Source organism: Pipra filicauda, unplaced genomic scaffold, assembly GCF_003945595.2.
Source record: "Pipra filicauda isolate LSUMZ 115617 unplaced genomic scaffold, ASM394559v2 scaffold495_size435866_pilon, whole genome shotgun sequence".
In the NCBI taxonomy this organism is placed as follows: Eukaryota; Metazoa; Chordata; class Aves; order Passeriformes; family Pipridae; genus Pipra; species Pipra filicauda.
Genome location: NW_024104637.1, coordinates 202568 through 223005, shown reverse-complemented (window position 1 = coordinate 223005; position 20438 = coordinate 202568). Strand labels below are relative to the sequence as shown.

At 42.0% G+C, this 20438-nt stretch overlaps 1 protein-coding gene across 2 annotated transcripts in view; it reads right to left on the bottom strand.

Moving 5' to 3' along the window:
• Nucleotides 1–20438, bottom strand: part of ANK2 (ankyrin 2) — a 261559-nt gene that overhangs the window by 207401 nt on the left and 33720 nt on the right. Inside the window, exon 2 of one of the 2 annotated variants that reach the window (XM_039386605.1) lies at nucleotides 12534–12592. The exons of the other annotated variant lie outside the window; for it this stretch is intronic. Coding sequence (XP_039242539.1) covers nucleotides 12534–12554 — 21 coding nt within the window. The 5' untranslated portion in view covers nucleotides 12555–12592. The remainder of the gene's footprint in view (nucleotides 1–12533; nucleotides 12593–20438) is intronic. 2 annotated transcript variants of the gene reach the window in all.

Genomic DNA, 20438 nt, shown 5'->3' with positions numbered 1-20438 from the left:
CATACACGAATATTGATGCTTCGGTTTGTGATTTGTGAGCTTTCAAGGTGATCGAAGCTGTGTCAGAGAAAGGCTTTATATCTCAGTTTTCAAAAGGATCCAAACTATCATTCCTTTTCCTAGGGAAGGCATTTTCCTGGGATTATTTAAACAGGGCTTTGCATTCAGGAATCCAGAAGAGGAACTGACATTTCCTTCTGGCACCTCTTCCTTAAGAGGCTGTAAAATCAAATGTCATCCCTAATGCAAGTTCCCCGGTGCAACACGTACCGTGGCGGGAAGAGGGATGAGCAGAAGGTGGCAATAGAGCACCAGATCCAAATCCAGAGACGTTTTATTCAGAATTAGACTCCTGCTCTCACACACTGAAATGCAGCAAGGTTCAGGTGTGATTTCTCATGGTTGCATTACTCTGGTGTAAAAAGACATGAAGGAAGTCTACCTTTCTCCTCAAAACTTCCCAAACCACTTCAGCTTGCTGCCTACGTGGTTCCCTGCATTTATCAGAACACAGAAAACAGGGGGATTTGGGGCAGTTTGTCAATTAAGGAAATATTATTATAAGCCCATGGACCTGCAGCTGAAAAGCCAAATTATTAGCACCTGCCTTAAAGCTAGATTTGTGAAGTCTTACTACATTTTAAACAACAACATTGTCCTTCGTTTCTAAAAAGTCATCTCTTGAGCACTGGTGGGAAGTAGACTGAAAACTTCATCCTGTTCTTTCCAAGACTAAAAATACTCTGGTTTAACACTTCACTGTCGACCAGGTAACCACACAGAAATCCAGCTCAGCTCCAGTTTCTAGTTAAGCTCAAAAACTTCAGCCAGAAAGCGCCCTTTCATACTAAAGATGAGAGACACCTCAAATGCGCAGGGATTGTCCGAAACGCCCTTTTCCAGCAAAAGCGGGGAGGGAGGGAGGGAGGAAGGCAGAGACCTCCCTCTTTCGGCCAAAGGGAGGCGAAGCAGGCACACGCTGCCTTACAAGAGATTTGCAGGCAGCTAGCATTGGGTTTCTTCCCCCACAGTTTTGACGGAGCCAAACAGAAAAGTATCAAACAACGCCGGGGGAAAAGCAATAAATTATTTTTATCGGTGTCTCATATGCAACATTTCCAAGATGCCAGATGTGACACCACAAGCACCGCGGAAAAGGGGGTTTCTCAAGTTTCATGCCATGTTATTATTTTGAAGCTCTGCACAAGTTCTCTAGTTTCCAACCTCGCAAAACAAAGAGTTTTTCTTCACGTGAACGTGGCAATTAAACAGTTTTTTCCTGCCTTGCTTTCCCCAGCCGGAACCCAGCAGGCAGCAGTACCTGCCCAAGATGCTGCCCACAGCCCTCCAGGGTGTGAAATGACTCAAACCCCAATAAACCACACAAAATCAAACCCACAAACCCACGCTTACTAGCAATTATTTGGGTTTAAGAGCTAACGTTACAGCACCTGGAGCTGAAACCCAAGCAGTGTATATTAAGTTCTGTGCATTTATGTGTTCTCCCTTCAAAACACCCCATGGTTACTACATATGTGAACACAGCCTGATTCAAAGTGGCAGGGGCTGAGCTTCCCACCTCAACAACAAGTAGAGGAGAACTGAGGAGCAAAGCAGGAGGGAAATTCTCCCTGCCTCAATTAGCAGTGCCTGCAGGTCTCCATCCCTGCCATCCATCAGCTGAGGATGGAAAACGATACAGAGCAGCAGCACCGAGTCTCCCTTCACGTCTGTACAGTGATTCTAACGTGCCAAGTGAACGTTCCTGGCAGCAGCTCCAATGCTCTGGGAGAGGATCAGCCCCCAGCACTGCTGGGGGGAGAGAGCTGGGAATGCCAAGCTATAAATACAGTCACGGATTTGGTCACCGCTCACCCACCACAAAAAGGATCCTGGAGCAAACCCACCTCATTTTCTCTATCACTGCGAAAGGTCAGATTTTAAAACACCGACAGAATGAAGCACGTGGAAATAGTCAAGATATCTGACATCCTAACAAGCCTTTCTGACTCCAAGACAACGTCAGCAAAAGTTTTATCCAAGTGGCAAAGAGAACAAGATGGAGATTTCAAATGACTGAACGTTCAGGTGCATCTTGTCCAGCTGCCTCAGGCACCTGAAAGCAGGATTTTAATATTGATGCAGAGATTATCAACTGGCCATTTAAATGCCATGATAAGCCACAACAAGCAGTGGAGGGAAAATGAACACATAGAAAAGTTGTAGTTAGCTATTCACATGTTCTGCTAAAATAGTAAAGAAATGTCTCTCAGCAGTTGTAATTTCAGATTTATTGGCCTACAATTGTCTGATAATCCATTGAGATTAAGGAGTTAAAAAAATAAATCATGGCACAACGATCCCCTCAGCAGCAAATAATGAAATCACTAGTAGACGCTTTCTGATTGAGAGAGTCTGGTTTGCCTAAATATTAGTAGCTTTTTATTACTGAGCAAAATGAAGCAACTCAAGTGTAAAACAGGAAACAAACTATTAACTAAATACTGGATATTGTTCACAAAAAAAACGCTAAAGCAGAGCAACCAACACTTGTAATCTCTTAATTACCACTGGTTTTAAATAACCACACTGCTATCCCACCTACAGGTTCCTGACTGGTTCCCAGATAAAGCAAATTATTCCAAAGCTATTTCTTGCCCTGGCTTGGTGACAACATTCCAGGATCCCCATATCCCCGACAGGCTGGCAGGGGACCATCATTCCCATTTAACCTTCATTCCAGAGCACTGGCCTTGGTCAGAGAAATGTTGCACTTCAGTCCCACTGAAATAACTTTGCTGCCCCTGGAAACCGGGATTTGGGCAGAGTTTGGGTTTTAACTGCTTCTTAACTTCAGTTTAGGGGAAATGATGAGTAAAGAGACAATTTGCTCTTTAGTGGTTGGTAGCTACAAAGTAGATTAAACAGCACAAACTAATCAAGCTTTCTCATTTTCTTTTAAGGAAGTATGAAAGAAACTTCCTTTAAAAAACTAAAAGAACTTATAACTCCTAAACATTATTTTTGTTAATGCTCTATGTTCATATCTCTTAGGAAGTTAGTGACATACACATCATGAAAGCACTATCACACACTCAAAAATAAACATAATCATCATCAACCTACACCCCCAAACCTTCGAAAAATATCACTTTCAAGCTAATTTTATCCCCATGATGTACTTAAGAAAAAAAAATTAACTGGGGTATATGTTTGAAGAGAACAGTTCACCTTTGAGAGCACATCCCAAAGATTGACAGCACAAGTTATAAAGGAACAGTAATGGGAGAGTTGTCACATTTACACTCAGTATATGTAGGAAAGTAAAAGCAACTTCATTTTAGCTGTGTGGGTATTTTCACATCACTGTGGTACCTGCATAAATACTTGTATTTTACTGAAAGGTACTGCCACAACATGACTCAAATTCAATTCCTGTTATTGTACTGGCAAGATTTATTTTAATAGCAATAAACTATTGGCAATATTTATTTTAACAGCAATAAACAATTGGCAATACCATAATGTGCCAAAGTGTTTGAACATCGGTTCAGCTCTCAGCATTTTTATAATTCCACCCACTTGCAATTAAAGCAGAAATTGTTTAAAGAGCAGCAAAATATTTTCTTATAAGTCTCTAACCGGGAACTAGACAAACCAGATTAAATTCTTACACCAACAGATGTTACTGCTGTGGTGCAGAGAGCAGCTGTCCAACAATTTACAGTATAAGGCATGTTGCTTCTTAATACACCAAATTTAAAACCCTCTCAGTGCTTGGGGTCTATCTTAGACTGACAAGTCTAGGCCTATTAAAAAAAAAAGTGTCTGCAGAATAGCTTATTTTAAGAAAACTCTTACCACCCTTTAGCTGAAAACCTCTAGAATATTCACGCTTTGGAGCACAGCCTTGAAAATCTGGCTGCCATGTCAGGGGATAAATAAGCTTTTTGCCATTCCCATGAACATTAATTCACAACTGAACAAGTCACAAGCCTCTAAAACCACAGCCTAAACATTTAATGTTACAGCAGCTTAAAGCCAGGCCGGAAGTGTCCCTGCAGTCCCAGGTGTAGAGCGAGCAGGGAAGATTTTGATGCATTTTCCAAGTCCCTACACTTCAACAAAGTTACTTTTAAATCAGGAAGGTACCAATAAAAAAAAAATAAAATTCATTTTCAGTGTTTGATATGAAAGCCAGGAACAACGTGTAACGCCAGAAATGAGAAAATCGAGTACATTAATTTCTTGTGTTACAGAACCAATAGATTCTTTCTCACAGAACTCCTGCATCATTCAGCACACAAAATGGACGGAGCTTCCTATTTCATCTTCCCTTTTCAAACCCAGCTGTGACTACAGTTATTCATTTCCTCATGGCTTCCTTTTGAAAGCTAATATTTTATAAATAAAGCCATACTTAGGAGAGCAGGAACGCTGACAAGACAAACACACGCAGCCACTGCCAAGACCCAAATGCCTTGTCATTTGGATAAGGATTCCTGCCTTTGGAACACGGTATTCTCTTTTTTTTCCAGTGCTTTGGGTTTGTTCTTGACCATATGCCCCTATTCAGCACAATATTTCAACTGCTGCAGTAACTATCCAAATTATGCAATACCATTATTTTCCTCTTTAAACACTGTATTTCCCCTCGAATTTAAGAACACATCTTATGTTCTAGGACAGCAGGTTTTGTGTGTCCCAGCCCAGTCTCTGGAACAGAGGTGGTGGCAGGAATTTCCCTTCATTTCACAGGAGAGAAGGAGTTACTTCAGCTCAAGGAGAGACAAGTTTGTGGAAGAGAAAACTACTGAGGGTTATTAAATCACAGAGACAATATCCAGCTCAGGAAATCCCCTGAGCTGAAAGCAGCTGGAGGCCAGGAGATTATCCAGGGGAAGTACCAGTTCCTCCTGTTCCCCAAGCACCAGGCTGGGGCTATTGCTGAGGAGAAAACACTGGGAAACACACCCTCAGGTCTTGCTGAAATGCAGCTTTTATGGATGACAAACGTGGTTCAGATCGGAGTGCCCAGACCAAGTTTATATCCTTGCACAGTTCCAAGCTGTCTGAGGAACACGGCAAGCAACGGGTCATTAATTAACAGTGTATTTACAGTTTAAAGACTATTACTAAAGTCACTTTTAAAACACAAAGAGGAATGAGAACAAAGTAAAGTGGCCACCTTAGAGGTCACAATCTTCCGACAGACGAACCCCTGGTGGGGAGTTAAGATACAGAGCAAGTGGCAGCTCCCAGCCAACCCTCCTAACAGGGGGATATAAATAAAGCTGTCACCTACTCTCACTTAACCTTTCCCTAAATGGGAGGAGCATTTCTTCCCTCTCTCCTCTCCTCTGCAAACAACCACCTGTGCTCTCCTGGCCAATCACTGTTATTCTCTTTCCAGCCCATTTCAGGACAGGTGTCCAACCTTGGACATTATTTATAGAGGATTCTACATTAGACTTTTATGTCAGTATTTGCCCAATCCTTAAGCAAAATTGAGGTTTTCCAGCTGCTACTCCATTTTAAATTTTGGAAGACTGATGGCTCAAGTCCATTAACTGCTCTCCTTGGAGAGTTACTAAATGTGGATCCCAGCAACTCCTTCCACTGCTCATGTCCTCACATTCACTCCCAAGCAACTCCTCCTGTCAGGAGGTGCAGCTGCGGGTTCTCAGCAACTCCATAACCACCAGCCTAAGTTTTGTATCATTCCAAAGGCCCTGCTTAATGGTTTTGATTTAAATCAATTCGTATTCACTTATAAATAAATCACTTCCTTTAACAACTGCAAACACTTTTAGAAAGTACCCAATTCCCACCTAAAAAAATAGCTGTTTGTGTGTAAGTTCTAAAGAAAAGAGCTTAATGTGGCAGAAAGTGCCTATTACCTGCTACTGAGCAGGATTTTATCCAAGGGCTTTGAGTTTTTAACTCAGCTACATCAGCTGCCTCCCCTCAGAGAATTTATAGATTCATTAGTGTTTGCTGCTCTCAAACCAAGAGTATGGGCTTTGTTCTATTTAACACACACTTATACACTCTGCACCCACTCACATACATATATATATATACACACACATACAATTTGATATTAATTTCTTTTCATTAAAAATGTTTGGGAAGGAAACTCATTGCACAGCTGTGGTACACGCAGCTTTTTCTCCCCCTCACTTTTATGACCTTTTTGGTTAACATAATTACCATTACAGCAGATTGTAATTTGTTCTCATGGCTACAAATTCGGGAGACAAATTGCTGTGACGTTACAGCCTGAGCAAAACAAGGGCAGACAACGAGGCAGCTCCCAGTTTTTTCAGGGAAGAGGACCCAAATACACAGAGAGGGAATTAAAATGACTCCCTCTACTTTGGGTTCCCACCTCTGCAGAGGTGTTACAGCCATGGGTGTAAAAACTACCAAACTACAGACTGGCTTTGCAGTCACTTTAAAATATATGCAGTACATGTCAGCCCTTTCCCTCCTTGCCAGAGAAATCTGGAGAAAGGATTTGGTGTGGGAGTACACAGATTGCTTATCTGACAGTTCATTAAAAGCTCTGTGTTCCTAACCCGAGGTACCTGTTGGGGGCAATATTTTGTTCCCTCAGCTCCATCACTTTTAATAGATGAAAAACTTCGAGGCATTATAATTTTTTAAGTATTATTTCATGCCATTGTAAAACAGCCTAAGGGAGAAAAGGGCTTATAAAAACAGATGTTTTACCTACACACCACTGATACTTCAGGAAGGAAAATAAAAAATCCAAGCCTATCCATTACAGCAACAAGAGTGATGAGACTGACCTGGTTCGCCCTCAACCACGTCAATGGAAAAACTTCCTACCATTAACACTCTTACCCAACACAAACCTCACCTCCAATGGATTTTCATTGACTATTGGAACAGAGCCAACAAAACAATAACCTTCAGAGAGAGGAGAACACACATGAAACACTCAGATGGACCCAAGATTAGATGTACATTCTTAAGTGGCACTTGAAGACTTAAGAGAGCGAGATTTCTGCGGTATCCAAACACACTTAGAGGTAGGCACGGGCTCAACAGGAGGACACCTGACACTCCCCAGCCTCCAGCAGTGTTTCAAAGCCTGGCAAGGATGGTTACATTGGCCCATCCTCAAACTCTACCTGTGCCAGAAATAGCACTGGAACACGAATGGAGAAAAGGAAAAGCAACAATATTGTGCATTTACATCGTGTCTGAGGTTGTCTGGAACATTAAAACAAGCAGAATATCTCTAAAAGCAACTCTGCAGAGTGGCCAGACCTATGTTTTCATCTCTTCTGGCACAATCAAGGAACTGCAAAGGCTGCATTAGAATGAAGTGTTTTCTCAACATATGTTTATAAACAGAAGATGTTTGTCTGGCTGGGAACAAGTACCCATCCTCTCACTGCAAAAACATCATGCCCTTTTCTCTGCCACGGGTAAAAGAAAATAAATCAGACTTTAGCAGAAAGGGTAAGCTGGATTAAAAAAAAAATAAAATGGCAGCCAACCTGTTGCTCTTTGCAATGTTTCACATCTCAGGTTTTATTCTTTTTGTCTGGAAAATAAGCTGCGGAAAAACTTAAGACCGTATTAGACACGTCCTCAGGATTTCTACTTTGGGCTCTTTTTTTAAATTAAGCAAAGTCACTTTGGGAGACCTTAGCCTACTTGAAGCAGCTTCTTCCTTTTCTATTTTTATGCCCAGGGAAAAAGCCAAGGGAAAACTCCAAATCAGAAGAGACCAAGGCACCGAAGGGCCACATAAAATCTGCTTCTTAAACCGTGACTGCTTCCAGCCAGAGATGCTTTCCACACACATTTCCTTCCCAGCCACTAAACTGGAAGGTATTTTCAAGCATGGCTACACCATCTCCCCAAGCAGCTATTACAGAGTCACAGCAATTCAGCCCCTGGCCAGTGTATCCCGCTTCCCACTCCTTCTGGTGGCAGTCTCGGCTCAGAGCAGTGCTGGACACTCCAATTATCCCCTGTGCCTTGACGGCCCATTAGCTTCAGCTGGATTTGGATCAGCTGCTAATTGTCCCGCTATCTGAAAGCATTCCATGTGAAAATCAATAGCAAACGTGAAATACTTTTAAAAGTCTTCAGAGAGACTCTGGAATTTGTCCCATTTTGCACCCACGGATCTCAAGAAGATCAAAAGAAAATAACCAGTGACTTTTCCCCAGGCTCATTTTGGTCACCATAAAAATGGTTTTCCTTGCTTTTTGTAATACAGGGGAGATTATGATGGATTAAATTAATCATGAAGAAAATGAGCCTCTTACATACCTACAAAGGAATACACGGAGGCAAAAAGCAAAAACCAAATTCACCACACACCATTCCAACCTTGCTTTGAAGGAACAGCCTAAAGTCAAAGGGTAATTTATTCATTATGCCCATTTAAACTTTTGTGTGCCCTGAAGCTGCCAACAAAAACACCATTTCATGTGAAATGCTATCCCTGCTTTCCTCAGATGTTCAGATCTGTTCCTCAGAAAGTCCAAACAGGCACAACTTATTATTATATATCAGGAGAGAATTTAAACATACACATGTTTGTGCATACAGACATTTTGGGCACTGATCTCAGAAGATGCAGTTTAACTTTAATGCACACACAGAAGAAATCCTGAAGTGCTGCATCCGTTTTTTAAGAAGGAAAACACTACAAAATCAAGGTGCAGACAGAAGATCCTTCTGTCAGTTCTGAATGTTGATCACTGTAAAAATCTAACCCAAACTCACATGTCCTCCACTTCCAGCCTTTTTCACCAGTGTGACAGTGAAGTTATCTAAGGGAAAATGCCACCACCGGAGTGTGTGACACAGTCAGCCTTCCAAACCAAAGTGCAGGATCCAATTCTGCATTCTGTATCTGAGTAAACCAAATCTTTCCCATTGCTTGGAGGTTTAGTTATCAGGACTAACCAACGAGTCAGTTATAAACTAATTAGGCATTATGTAGCTCTTTCCAAGTCAGGGAGGCATACATCAGAAAACTAAATTATATCCTCCCTTTGCTCCAATTCCAAAGCTTGATTCCTCTCCACTGCTGTTAGTTGACACCCTCTTAGTTCCACAGAAACTGAATATAAAAAGCATAAGGGTTTTTCCCCCCAGAATGAGACTCTGTTCTTATGGTTATCAATACTGACTACTGCTGTATTAGCTTCATATTTTTTTGGTTTTCTTTGCATTACACACAAGGTTTGCTTACAAAAATCACATCACTCTTTAAAAGCTTGCTGGCACCAATATGAACAGTATACTCTCAAACTACAGGATTTGCCAGATGTTTCAAACACAAAAAGACACAGCCTACACACACACACAGATCTAATAAGACACAAAAAATGTCTTGCCATTAGGAGATCTGGCAGATTTTGCCAGTCAGTTCCTATTCACAGAGGTTTTTTGGTTCTCTAATATTGAAAAGACACTGGGATGATCATTAAGAGGTTCCAGGACAATTCTCTTGTGGAGTTGCACGTTGAACCCCCCCACACACCAGTTGCTTCAGTTTTGCAAAGAAAAATTACTGTTTCTCTCCGTGTTTTATCAGGTGCTGCAGCAACTGCCCCAGTTCAGGATCACCAGTAAGAAAAAATGTGGCTTTTAAGAGCCGAGCCAGAGAAAAGAAAGAAAGGATGGCAGCCTGTCCTGCTGCCCAGCTCCAGGGAAAGCCAGGGAGAGCATGTGCCAAAAATGCAGTAAGTTGTCCTTTATCAAAAGCTTGAGGAATAAAAGACATGGCAGCATTTCCCTGCTGCACAGCACAACACCGGGCACTTTGTTACCCGCCAGTGGCAAAGAAACACGTGTTCATCTGGGATCTGAAACACAGCTAACACACCCAGAGGTTTGACTGCCAAGTCCTAAGAGCCTTGGAAAGAAAAAAAAAAAACACCTACCTCTGGAGAAACCCATGTGAACACAGTTCATGTTTCCTCTGGTGCCTCTGTGATCATGCAGAAACCGGTGCTTTTACAAGGCAAGGTAAAGTTCCCAGACAATCTGGAATCCTGGAGGATTTTTTACCTCCTTTTGAGAATCCCCAAGTTTGTTGTTTGGCATTTACCTGAATGAACTGTGAGCGTTACACTGAGCTGGTAAAGTCCTGTAACTGAAAGCTCAAACTTGCACATGTGGCTCCACAGACAAAAATCAAGCAAAAATGGGGGTGAAAAAAAGACAACCTACACTTCAAGAATCAATATTGCTCAAAACAGTGATGATGTAGCTCACAGAGCAGTGCCTGGGTTACTGAGATGACCTCTGAAAGCTTTCAAAAGCCATGATATATAATTAGGTTATTATTATTCCCATAAAAATTAAAGGAATTTTGTATCCCTCCACAGCAGAGTCTCTGCTGGCTTCTGATAGAAAGCACATCATTACAGCAAAGGAACAACAACCCACTGCTGATGATCATCAACAGAGACAGGACACAACATGTTTCCAAGGGAAAGTTTTTACTTATGTTTCAGAGACCTGATAAGATGTCAAGTGCAATAAACTAAATTGCCTGAAACGAGTAATTCTAATCTCATCTTTTTATACCGTGATATCTGTTTCCCCACAATGCACCCTAATGCAGCCCACGAGACACAAACCTAAACAGGACCAACTTGTATTAATTCCACACTTAGCAAATACATGAGGCCTTCAGCAAACACTGCATCAAATCTAACACTGTGGTTTGCTATATAAAACCAGTGCACGAGTGATTATTGCTGATTTTATATAGTTTTATCAGTTCCAAATAACTGGGGGTTATTTGGTGCTCAGAACTCCACAGCCATACTCTGCTACAGGTTCCACCTCAATTCCCAAATGGAATGTTTTGTCTGTCCTTCACAACTGGAGGCTTTTTTAATGTTTAGCTCCTCAAACTTAAGAAAAAAAAAAAAGAAAAAAACTCAAAAGTAGGCACAAACAGCAGCATTTTGTTTTATTGCTAGCCAAGTGCTGTCTCTTTTCAAAGGCTAAAGTGATGTTGTGGCATTCTCTGGGAACTTAAAAGACCTTTTAGTTCCCACAAAGGCATTTTTTCAGTGATAATAAGCAGAACTTGTACACATTGATATGTTTGTGCTTCTGTTCACAAAGACCTCTGAGCCAGTAAAATTACAGCAAGTTTTGGGAGAGAAACAAATTGATTTGTTTCCTTGCTTGGATGCAACACGTTTATACCACATCTTTCAAAATAATTCTTGCTTAAAACACAAATCAGAATAATCAAGTGCAACCCAAATTTCATTTGGACAAACTTCTTTTTTAAGCTGAAATATTCCCAAACTCAGTTCACTAAATCAGCTTCAGGTGAGGCTTTATGTGCTGACATTTCTATGTCAGTAGAATCCCAGGGGAGAGAAAGGAAAAAAATCAGAAAGAACAGCAGAAAAAGATAAAGTAGTCACATGCAACCAATATTGGAAAGTCTACATAAGGCAGAAACAGATTTTTTCAGCTGAAAATCTTGTCAGAGAACACTGAATTTTTATGTGCAATATAGTTTGGGGTTTAACTTGAAAGCCAGGGACAACATTAGACTCCAGAAATAGAAAATTGAGAGAGAAACCTCAGTCCTGCCTCACCAAGACCAGAAATGGAGTCTACCTTCTGTATCCCACACACTTCCTAACCAAGAGGTCTGTCTTCCTCTTTCCACCCTTCTGTCAATAATATTCAGCAGTGTAACTTCCACTCTCATGGAAATCATTAGGAAACACTGACATTTTTTTAAGTCAGAATTCTCTTCCTTTAACCAGCCTTTCTGAAGACCCTTCCAAACAGCTCTGGGTTACCATCCCTGCTTAGTATTAGCTGGAATTGCTCCCTGTATCCATCAGTCTCCCATCAACCCTCCAGATGGATTTCACAGACAGCCACATCTGACAACAAACATGCCGCAAAATTATAATTGATTATCAGTGATGTAAAATAAATAAATAAATAATGCCTCGGAGAACTCTTGCTTTGAAGCCTGTGTGTGGGTGTCTCCAGCAGGAGCTGGGTTATTTTGTTCCCAGCATATTTGCAGACACTGATTCCCAAGGCAGGATAAGCCCTCACATACCTCTGTATCCATCTGGCTGGCAAGGAAGGGGCTGTTTAGGGAGCAGATCCTGGTTTAGCTGGCACGAAGTTACTTAGTGGCACCACCTCTGAGAAATCAACTTGATGATCAGCATGGAAAACATGTACATAAAAACCTGTATATTTTTCCAGGGACCACCAGCAATGCCTCATCTGAGCTCAGGCAAAGCCTGGGGCACAAAGAGATTTCAAGCATGATACTTATATATTTCATTTATCATCATGTTAGTATTAGTATTATTATTACCACAAAACTACAAACACGAGCTTGCTGATTTTTACACCTTTCAATCATTCAGTGAACAAAGGAAGATGTCAGTTTTATAAAAAACAGGAAAATACTCATTAAAACTGTACTCAAATTAAATATCCACACATTTCTTGTCAAATCTAAACTGACATACCTTTTGCAACATGCTGGCCATTTAAATGTCAATTCTTCATGTCCCCTTGAGTTACTTACCTAAAGAAAAAGAAACAGAAAAATACATTAATTTTCATGTTCTCAAATCTGACATGAACACATACATTGCTCTCCACTGCTCCCCAGCAAGTTATAAATTAGGTAAGACAATTGCAGTAATGGGGTTTAATTGTTATATTAGTTTAGATGACATGTTCCCACTTTGCCTCAACTAAGCACTCAGTAATTGAATTCAAGAATTTTTTTCTTATTATTGCTTTAATCCTCCACAGTAAATAGTTTCTAAATAAAAGCTACATGATGACCTCAGTAATTTGGGGTGTTTTTTTTAAATGAATCCCAACTCTTATTTCTCCCACCCACACATCATCCATCGCTCTTCTGTGACTGAATTGCATTTATCATTGGTTTTCTATACTCAAAATAATCTTTCAAGTTTACAGTACATCCTATAAAAGGTATGATTGTCTTAGATGGTCCTTCACAACCCAAAATACATCCTTCTGAAAGGAAAATCATTTCACCTTGCATCCATACCACCACATGCCAGCTTTTCAACATATTTTCTTAACCAGTGCAAGTTGAAAACGATAAGAAATGTGAATGAATCCCCTAAAGAGCTTTCATATTCAATAAAAAACTCCTCTGAACGTCTTGAAACCATAACCCCCTCCTTCCCAGCACGAGGCTTGCCCAAGCTTTGTGACACATTCCCCAGTATCCCTTATTCCCACAATGTGCTGGCCCAGAACAGTGTGCAGGGCTCACCATTCACTCTGCCTGCACACAACCCCCTTTATTTTAGGCTCGGTTTTAAAGCCCTGCCAAATTCAGACATCTCCTTGCACAAGTTCTGCTGCCTCCACCTCCTGTCAGCCTGCTCTGTGATGTCTCTGAATGAGCACTTTTTTTTTCCCCCCGGCAGAACTCATGTTACCATCCTTTTCCAAGCAACAAATTTGGGTCCTTTAGTCCACATGTGGGCACATGTTCAGGCTTTTGCAAGAGCAGTCTAACTGCCAGCTCCAATTCAGCCTTCTCCAGGGTATTAGCCCATCTCACAATATATAGTGCTTTAACTACAAGATGGATTTAACATGTGCTACTGTATATTTTTGTCACAAAATGACAACTCAATGTATTATTGCCATCTGACTAGAATTATCTGATGAAACATGCCAGTTCTTAGGCTTTAGTTCATTTTCCCCCTTTCCCTTTTAAGGGGAAGCATAATTCTCCAGGTTGATTCTGTTGATCACAGGCACTCTCATGGCTGGTTTTCCTACAGTTTGTGATGATTCCCACATACCCATTTCACCATTTTGAGTGATAACAAAAACTTGACTTTTCTGCAGTGTCTGCTTTGCAGTTTAAAAAGCTGGTAGGGTCCCCCACAAAAAGTACCTGTTGAACTTGAAGTGCTACGCATAAAGCTTATTCCTGAGGAAAAATAACTGTGCCATTTGCCAAGTATTGCACTGATTCACATGCCCAGGGCTTATACCAGAAAAGCCAAAAGCAAGACAAAGCGGCCCTTGTTGTGCATTAAGAGAAACCAACAGGAATGTGCCCATTTCAGCTGTCCTTCACCCATTCCAGCTGGGATTCCCCCCAAATCAGGTGGACATTTCTCTTTTGTCAGTTAAAACAATGACCAGAGAGATTCCAACTGAGGTGACTCATGGGCAGATAATGAATCCCATTCCATTTATCCATGTGACATCCCTCATTTCCCACCTTCACAACCCCAAGGCATCTCAGGATGCCTGTACTGATTCAGGAACCATGAGGTAAAAGCTGTTAGATTTCCTTTGGCATCCCAACCAATTCCTTCAAGGAACACCTACTAGCAGGTGTCAGAACACCAACCTTTACCCATGCAACTCTAAGCCAAGCCTTCCTCTAATTTTCAAGGGGGACAAAGATGAAATACAAATCACTCTAACCCTTAGACACGGGGCTTCTCACAGAACAGGATTAGTGCTAATGGATGAAGCTGTCTCTTGTCTGCCTAACAAAAGAAATCATCCTCCAAACTCTGACCAGAATTGTATTAACCAGCAATTACAGGCATAAATATAGCTATGAGACTGAAATCATATTTTTTCCTCCTGCTGCAGAGGACTTGAAATGGAAATAATTCAGTCCAAATCCGTATACAGCCATCTGCTCTGTGAAACACTGACAAATCATCTTCCTTCTGGAATCCATGTCCACCAAATTAGATCAAGAAGAAGCTGCACTACCTTCAAAATATTCATTCCAAGAGTCAGCAGAGGCTGGTAAAGCATTGCTGCCTTACAATGATGCCTGTTAAGTGCCTTGGCTCATTCTACATCCACCAAGTAACCATGTTCTTTGATGTCCATGCCAGGTTCCTGCATCTGCTGAGAGCACCTTATGCAAGGAGCGAACACCGTGGTTTGGTTTTTAAAACCCACCCCAAAGAGCCACTAACACAGAGCAAGTTGCAAACCAAAACAACAGCCTACAAGACAGAGTCATCTTCCTTTATTTTGAGACTGAATGGATGGTCCTTGGTGGAATTCTTGTGTGGGGGACTTTCCTTATAAGCAGCAGAGTAGGGGGGCACTAGCTGTCAGAACCTTTGCTTCGTGTTTCCAAACAAAACCACAGCCAGGGAGATTTTACTTAGTGAGGCTCAGTTTTCAGCCCATTTGTAGTGGTTCAAATGCATACCTGGTTACCATTTGTAACAAAGAGTGAAATAATAAACGCTACCGAGTAGGTGAACATTGTACACAGTTTTGAAAACAGTAAACACTGGATACCAATCTCAACATGCACCCTGAGACCATTATACATTGCCTACAATGTTAGAAGTGAGGCATTAAAAGAAATTCACCTGTTTTTCTCATTATTAAACACTTTTAAACCAACTGCCCCCCGCATCCTCCTCTTTGAAGAGCTCTACAGCAGCTTCTTTTCTTCTGCAGCCAATGGTCTGGGCACCCTGGCAGGGCAGCGAGTCCCCGGGGTCAGGGGGAAGGGAACAAAGGCTGCCTTTGTGCGCATTCAGAGCTCGGTCACAGATGCAATACCGGCAGGGACAGCGCCAACCCCACGCTGTGCCCGATATTCAGAGCACCCGGAGCACGGACTCCTTCACCGGGACACAAAGTTTCAAAGTCCAAAGCCCTTATCACTACTATCAGTTCAAAAAAATCCTCCAAAAATTTGCTTTTGAGTCTAACTGAAGCTTTAACATTCCAGAGCCCAGTTCTGTGAACTCTCTGAAGCCGTAGGTGTTATTTATAAGACCAGCAACTCTGCCAAAACAGCAATTTATTCTCCCTTCCTCCTAAGCCTAAGGATCACCAAAAGAATTTTAATAGGTTTGGAACAGTTCAAAGCCACTGTGCACTTACAGCTGTCTACCTCAGAGAGTGACTAAGTTCTGCATTATCAGCAAATTAACAGTCTTGCTCATTCCAGTTAAATCTTGAGGGTGGGGTGGCAACTCTATGGTTTTTTTGTATATATATACACAGTATCTGTATAAAGCTATACTAAAGTATTTGGTTTCGTTTGCTGTCATTACATCTTAAATGCAGTAAAGTGCAAGAGATAAATATCTGGATCCAAGGTACCTCTGAAGTCAACCTGGGAATTAGCAGCAAAGAAACCTATTGAATCCCTCAGGAAAAGGGAGATAATAAGCAAGGGAATTTAAGCCAAAGGAGCATCTCCACAAAGCAAAGGGCAGTAAAAAAAATGTGTAGTACTGAAAAACTGCATCTGCCTCCCTGCCCTGCTGAAGTCCCGATCCAAGGTGCCAGTTTCCATCCCGGAGAGGGAAGCAGCAGCTTGGCACCAGGCCAACTTCAGCACCCTGAGCTGTCAGGTCAGAACACAAATCTCACACCGAGAGGACTCACCAACAGGTAGTGCCACAGTGCTTGTTCCTTGCCTCAAATACAGAGGGCACAATTTGGCCTGTGATGTTGGACAAGGGAGGAAGGAGAGATAAGGAACAGAGGGGGCACAATCAATCGATCTGACTGTTCCTTGCCTCTCTGAGTAGGGTTAGAGGCTACAGATACTCATTAATGGCCAGTCATTAGATAATTGTCTCCTGTAAATATACAGCACTGCTTCCACTGAGAGCACAGAGATTAATGCTGAGAGCATTTGAAGCAGCTCCTAGCAGGAACGACTGCTAATTCACTTCCTAATTATTGATAAAGTACTTTACAGCATTAATGTATCTAGACACGTTTTCTGAGACACCGCACAGCTTCCTCACTACCTGACCCTAGAAGATCTTCTTACTGCCTCTCTCAGGACAGGTGTCCTTGGATGACCACAAGTGACTCCTGAGCCCCAGGGGTGACAGCACGGCTTGCCCGTGACATTCCCTGGGTGCCAAGAGGTGGTTTGGAAAACCGAGCTGAAGGACCCGACTTGAGAGACGAAATTATCTCAGCAGTCATTTCTCTTTGGCTTCCTTCCTATTTTTTTATGTGACACGTTCAAGAGGCTTTAGCTAGCAGTCTTTTATTTAATTAACATGAGGGTGCTGATCTAATTTTTTTAAGAGGAAGTATATTGCACATGTAGCTGGGGAGGGGGGGGAATCATCTTCCTTACTGAGTCTTGCTAGACTTGCAAGTTACTGCCTGCACTGTACTGAGGGATTTTGGGAGGGCAGGGAGGGATGGCACCTCAATGAAGCAAATCACTATTTTATTTCAATTATGTAATTCTGGTAGCCCTAGCAATTCCTGAACAGTTTTAATATATAAAATCAACTGAAAGGAACATTGCAAAGCTGAGAAGGAAGGAATGCCAGTCGTTGTGTCCTTACTATATTAAGGACCAAAGAGGACTTTTAGTGCCCTTTAGCTGACAGGTCAAAGTATTTCCACCTCCCTCACTAGTTACTGAACCATTAGCACAAGATAAAAATATATCCACGAGGGTGGCTCCACATACAGTTTGCAGATTAAGCCACTTAGGACCTTCAGGTCAACATTTCCCTGCTCAGTACGAAAAGCCTAATGAAGGAAAGCTCCCCCACGGTCTGAGGGGTGCAAAGGACAAGAGCCATAGAGCAAAAACACAGATCACAATCATCATTGGTTTGGCCTTCCAGAAAAAGCAGTGATCATCCCCCATCAGCCAGCATATCCCACTCCAAGGTGCAGCCCTGCTGGCTCTGATGCATCTGTGGCTCCTGCTCCCAGCAGCACTTACTGCATTAGCAGGCACACTGTGCCTCTGGGTCAGGCCTGGCTGCTGGCCAGCCAGCCCGGGGAAGGGAGCAGCGGGAAGGCTGCCTGGAAGTGGCAAGGCAGACATGCCCAGAGTGGTCAGCACGGCAGCCTACGTGGATCCTTTCCAGGGCCAAAGTCAGAGCGACAGCCAGAAATCCAAGAGGGTCTTCGTCCCTCTCCGTGCCTTCCAGACATGAAATGTCTGAACCGGGAATGCAGTGGGAAAAACTCACACAGGGGAGGATGTTCTGTTCGACTCGGTTTTAAAACAAACTTCTATTAAAGGTCAGACTTCACTTGTGTTTAACTCAAAAGTGACTGAATTAAGAAGTTCCAAGAAGGACAGCCCCAAAATGAAACGCCAGCATGCTCTGTACCAAGCGTGGGACTTTCTGCCAAAGGGTAAGATGCCCATCTGCTTTGGGATTAGGCATAAATTTGGCATTGCTTGGAGACTGACCTATAATATTCAAGAGCTCAAAACCAGCTCCAATTTCAAAGCTACCTATTCTTAGTCATTTAAGAAAAACAAAAAGCTAGTATTTGCTCCTTTTTTTCAACTACTCAAAGAAAACAAGGAACAGAGTGAAGAACACACGCACAGAAAAGTGTAACTCAGAAATACCCCGTGTCCTGTAATAAACTTTTGTACTTCTTTCTTCAGCAGGGCTGGGGGAGTGGTAAAATAAAAACTCAGAGAGCCTGAAGAGATTTGTTCCAGAGTGCTGCAACGGTAAGAGACCTTTGATTTGCCAATAGTATCACCAACTACCCCAGCAGAAGTGTGAGAAAACATGTGACCAAGCATTAGTTACACTGCAGAAAGAAATATTTTGCATTTGCCAGAAAAAATATATCTGTTTAGATAAGTCTATTATCTTAAGGACATGTGTGTGCTCTTGCACAAAAGACACAAGAGCCAGGACCAGGCAAACACCCAGGTATCATTTCCAACCCCAGTTCACTCTCATATCTTCATTTCTGAGGCAGAGCCACCACTGCAGCCAAAGAGCTTTCTCCAAAGCTCCTCAAAGCAGCTTTTTCTTTCAAAGATCCTTAATAATTTGTTCTACAACAAATTAAGTCAAAAGCTAAAATTTGCAAGCCAACCAAATGAAGATTTCAAAACCTCCTATCTTGAAAATGATACAGTATCATGTAATTACTCAATTTCTGGGCTTTCTGGAGAGCAAAAGAGAGTATTTTTCCACATTACCAATTGCTGACAGATGTTCTCCCCTCTGTTGTTAAACAAGTCTCGATAAAAATACACTGGTGCCTTAACAGAACTGGCTGTACCCTGAGTGGGTTTCCCATTTGATCTGCTGTAAAGCTCAGAGGCTTTTTTGTCTGCTTGTTGTAGCACAATGTGTGTTTGGTCCCACGACAGTGACAGCTGACAACTGTTTTTCCCTGTTTGCAAAAGCTTTACCATTCAACTTGAACCAAAAGCATTTGTCATGTTGCATGGCAGGGAAGTAGATTTAATCAGATGAGGCCACTGGCGCTGTCTGTGCCAGGCTCCAAGAATCCGGGAGAACAAAAGCTGGATTTATCTCTCGGGGAGTCTGGGCAGGGAGCAGCAGTGTATCTTTGTGAGTGCACAAGGGGCAAACTCAAGAGGAGAAGAAAATGAAGGCAGGAGAATATTTTCAGTGCAGTTAAGCCAGAAGATAACTGTTCTTAAGTGAACCTCCATGTCCCTCTTGCACATGTTACCAAGACAGAGGAGGATGCTTCTGTGCTCTACTGCTACATATATTGTTATTTCCACAATAATAAGCATCACCTCATATCTGCTCACAGTCAGCAATCAACCTGCAAAAAATTTTGTCACCAAACTGCAGCGACAATCCTCCAAAATATTCCATTAGGACTTCAAATTCCTGAAGAGCCGTAACAAAATGTGTTGTACCTCTTCTACTTGATGTCAGAGACCACACTAAAAAAAACCCCACCAAACAACAAACCAACACGGCACTAAAGGAAAGGAAGTGTTCCTCATCTCACGTAGCCACCGAGACAGTATTTCATAGCCTCTGTATCCTTTTGGATGATCGACTTCTTTTGGAAAACTTCCAAAGGTAATTTTGGCTCAGAAGAAAAATAATGAAGCCATATGTGCAAATATCAAATTAGAGGCTTGCAGCGTTTCAAACCTCCAATAGTGAGTGAAAAAAGAGCAGCTCCACCTGAGGAGCTTTGCTGATTTACATCAGCCCAATACAGTCCCACATGAAGTCACGCCTTGTGTAGGTGATTTAAGAAGTCATTGTGGTTCTGATCTCCTACAAACCGGGGGGGAGGACTAAAAACACAACTGCTCTTAAAAATTATATTATGAGATACAATTTAAAAAGCAGAGCACCCAAACCCGAGAATACTCTATGAGAATAATATAATGTGAAGATTCAGAGCTTTACATCAGCATCAGAGAGACCAGGAAACCAAATGCTCTCAGTTACTACCAGTGGACACTGACAGCTTTGCCTTGATATTCTCTGGCATTATTTTAAAGTGCCAATTTAAATGTCCCCAAGGGCTGGTTAACAGGTTGCCAAAGGTCAGGGAAAGAGGTGCCTGGATTTGGTGTGGAGTGTGCTGGTATAGCCAGTTCTCTGGCATGACACAGCCCCATTTTTGGCATT